Here is a 3,957-nt window from a genome sequence, read left to right on the forward strand (position 1 = left end):
GAGGACAGGCTGAGAGAGTTGGAGTTGTTCAGCTTAGAGAAAAGAAGGGTCCAGGGAGACCTTATAGTGGCCTTCCAGTACCTGAAGGGGGCCTACAGGAAAGAAGGGGAGGGACTCTGTCAGGGAGTGTAGTGATAGGATGAGGGGTAATGATTTTAAACTGAAAGAGGGGAGATTTAGATTAGATATTACAAAGAAATTCTTTACTGTGAGGGTGGTGAGACACTGGAATAGGTTGCTAGGGGGGGCACCCCGGGGCAGGCACCGTGCGAGGCACTGGGAAAAGAGAGGGGATGGAGCCGGGATTGGGTGGGAAGGCACCCACTGAGGTTATCAGGCAGATGGTGCCCGTGGTTACAGCAGGAGGAAAGGATGAGGGGAGGTTTGGGAGGAGGCAAAAGGCACTAATTGGGCTCAGGCTCCCAGGAGAAATTTCTTCCCGTTTGGGGGTGTTCAGCTTAGAGAAAAGAAGGGTCCAGGGAGACCTTATAACGGCCTTCCAGTACCTGAAGGGGCTACAGGAGAGATGGGGAGTCTCTTTTATCAGGGAGTGGAGCCATAGGATGAGGAGTAACGGTTTTAAATTGGAAGAGGGGAGATTTAGATGAGATACCAGAAAGAAATTCTTTGCTGTGAGGGTGGTGAGAGCCTGGAAGAGGTTGCCCAGAGAAGCTGTGGCTGCCCCATCCCTGGAGGGGTTCAAGGCCAGGCTGGATGGGGCTTGGAGCAACCTGGTCTGGTGGGAGGTGTCCCTGCCCAGGGCAGGGGGTTGGAACTCGATGATCTTTAAGGTCCCTTCCAACCCAAACTGTTCTATGATTCTATGAATTAAAATGGCAGCTGAGGGGTGGGAGCTGCAGTAACACCCATGGCCAGCACGGACCTGCCACGCTGTTTGGGGAACCAGTGGAGGAAGCGAAAACACGTCGGTGGTGACCCCAACTCTGAACTGAACCCAGTCAGACCAAAAGGAAGGATGCAAAAAAAACCCTGAACCAAAACTGCCGTGCGAAGGGAGGGCTCCTGCAGTGAGGCAGGGCCCCTCCTGCCCACCGGGCCGGAGAAACCATCCCATCTGGGGTGCTGAGAAGCATGAGGTGGGACTCAGCCCTGGCCAGAAGGACCCCAAGCCGGGCTCAGACCCTCCCGGCACAGGAGGAGAAAGTCCTGTGGGGCTTGGGACCCCGGAGGCAGCCACAGAGGGAATGGCCCCCCCTGAAAGGAGGGATTGCCTGGGGAGAAAAGGGCACCCGGCTGCAAACGAAACCCTCTCCCTCCATCGACCGCTGAGCTGGGCTTCACTAACGAGGTCACTGAAGTCGTGTGGATGCTCAAGTCACGATGAGGCTGAGACCACAGAGGCTGGAGGCCAAGAGCCCAGCGGCAATTAGAGAAAATCATGGAATAAAAACTCCCTGGTGACTATTTGGGCCACGAGAGCCCAGCCCAGGTGTGATGCCTGGCTCAGGACACCCACCAAGGGCTGTGGGGCAGGGCCAGGGGCTGGCCAAGGCTGGTTTCCTGCACGTCCTTGTCGTGTCTGTCCCCCCTCCAGCTTTTGGGGACATGCCTTTCCCCTGCTCCATCCCTCGGGGCACGTTGCCTCTGGGCACCCAATGCCACACAGCCAGGTGGGCTCTGATTTCTGCACCCCAAGGGGACCAGAAGACCCCCACGCTGAGCCCCCCACCCCGGGGGCTGGTAAAGGCTGGACAAAGCAAGACCCCAAACCTCACTGCCACCACCAAGACCTTACCATCAAAGGTGACCGTTGTCCTGGGGGTGGCATCCAGGTCGGTGGCAGAGCGCCGTGAGGGGTAGCCCATCGCCACCTCCACCACCACGAGGAGAGCCGTCAGGAGATGGGACGTGCCCCTGCTCATCTTCTTCCTGCTCCCCTGGCAAGGGTGGTTGCCCAGCCCCCTGCCACGGGGCCGGCACAGCCGATCCTCAGGATGAGCTCCCCAGTTCTCCGGGATGGGACCAGCAGCCAAACCCTCCTGAGAACACAGAACACCAGGTCAGATGCCACCACCACCCCTGGCACCTCAGCAAGCAAGCGGGCTTGGGAAGGAGCTTGACATGCATGGATGCTTGACCGGGCACGGCCTCAGCCCCGGGATGGCTGCAGGGAAGAGCGAAACACTCGTTGGCCAAAGGGGAAACTGAGGCACAGGGCAAGGCGCTGAGCCTGCAGGCAGCATGGGGCAGGGAGGGGAGTCTGAGGGGAGCGACCCTCCACAGCATCCCCCCAGCTCAGTGTCTGCTCCCTCGCAGTGGTGGCAGTCACTTGCCGAGCGCTTGGTTCGGATGCTCAGGGGTTTATTTTCCTCCAGGAGGTCCCAGCAGACCTCCTCCATCGCTCCTCCTCCCCATCCTCCTTCCATCGCTCCCGGCCATCATCTCCTACACCTCCCCCTGACCGAAGGATCTGCTTTAGTGGAGCCAGCTGATGCCCCCACTGCATTTTCACACCCAAAAAGCAGGCACATTTTCCCCCAAAAGCGGAGAGGGAGCCTTGGCACACTGGGGTACCCACAACCCTTGCTCTCCAGCAGGATGGGGGATGGTGGGGGGGCTCCCAGGGCTCCACTCCTCCCCGAAAGCACAGCTGGCCATCTCCTGCTGCCCCAGGTGGTTGTCCCCAAAGCTTTGTCCCTCCTGAAATGACGAGAGTCCCGAGGACAGAGGCGCGGGGAAGGATGCTGCGGACGTGCAGCAACACAGAGCAAAGGAAAACCCAGATAGGAGCCACTTGGCATCTTCCTCAAGCCTCTTCAAGCGAGAACAAGCTTTTCCCCCCAGTGTTTTTCCACAAGATCTCAATTTCTCTCTCATCCCAAGCTGCCTTGAAGCTCAACATCTACCTCGGCTCTCGCTTCCATGCATCCGATCCCTCCCAAACAACCCCTCGCCTTCCCTGGCTGCTTTGGGCAAAGCCACGGGGTCGTTTTGAGGGTGCTGAGGAGGAAGGAGACAAAATGGGCATCTCGCAGCAGGAGAGCTCTCCACCAGTAACCAGCACCTATATTTTTGCTTGGGGGATTTTTTTAGAGATATAGATATATATATATGTAAACCAAATACGTGACCCTGCAGAGCAGCTGTTCAAACACGCTCGCTGCAGACAGTTTCCCTGAAGCAAATACCTCGCCGGGTCTCGGGGAGGTAAAACTGAAGTGAAACGAAAGTGAAGAGGGTTTTGGGGTTGAAAAGGAGAAGTGTGGGGCTGGCTGTGGGATCAGCCCGTCATCCTGGAGCCTGCATTAAACTGCTGCTTCCTCTCGGGGGGTGTCAGACCCAGACCTTGTGGCAACACTGGCCGCTGCCACGGAGCATCCCAGCAATGAGGCAGAGGGGAGATGTCCCCCCCTTCTCCCTCCTGACACGCCGGTCATAGAGCACCCAGAGAGCACCCATGGGTGCTGCCTGCAGGGAGCAGAGGATGGGCACCCAGAACATCCCTCATCCAAGGAACTCCTGGAACACCCAGACTGAGGGTCTGCCCATGAGCGATGGGCCTGGCAGGAAGGTGGGTGAGCGGGGATGGAGGTCAATGAGAAAGAAGTCGTTTTGGTGGCACCACATCTGGCATGAGCCGAAGCCACCGAGCTTTTTTGGACAAATGAAGCAGCGGGTTCACATCTGGATGCACCAAAGCATCCGAAAGCACTCTGGCTGACACCTCTCCATCCCTCCAGCAGGACCAGGGCCACACCAGGAGCACCAAGGACCCCTCCCCAGGCTTCCACGTGGTGGGACACGAGCCCGGAATCACGCAGGAGCCACGAGAGCTGCAATATACACCTGGTCTGGGGTGGCAGAGGGGAGGGAAAAGCTTCTTGTGACGCCGAGGCAAACAACGATCTCTGATAAATGAGTAACAGCCCTGTGAGCTGCCCCCCCCCCCCCAGAAAAAAAACACCCGGAACTTGCCCCCCCCCTGGGCGCTGGCAG

At 58.3% G+C, this 3,957-nt stretch overlaps 1 protein-coding gene across 6 annotated transcripts in view; it reads right to left on the reverse strand.

Moving 5' to 3' along the window:
• Positions 1–3,957, reverse strand: part of SEMA4G (sema domain, immunoglobulin domain (Ig), transmembrane domain (TM) and short cytoplasmic domain, (semaphorin) 4G) — a 41,144-nt gene that overhangs the window by 9,712 nt on the left and 27,475 nt on the right. For all 6 annotated transcript variants that reach the window (XM_014960080.1, XM_014960088.1, XM_014960108.1 and 3 more), the window contains one exon: positions 1,757–2,000. In XM_014960080.1, coding sequence (XP_014815566.1) covers positions 1,757–1,883 — 127 coding nt within the window. In that variant the 5' untranslated portion in view covers positions 1,884–2,000. The remainder of the gene's footprint in view (positions 1–1,756; positions 2,001–3,957) is intronic.

This window comes from Calidris pugnax, unplaced genomic scaffold (genome assembly GCF_001431845.1).
Source record: "Calidris pugnax isolate Ruff unplaced genomic scaffold, ASM143184v1 scaffold4, whole genome shotgun sequence".
NCBI lineage: Eukaryota > Metazoa > Chordata > Aves > Charadriiformes > Scolopacidae > Calidris > Calidris pugnax.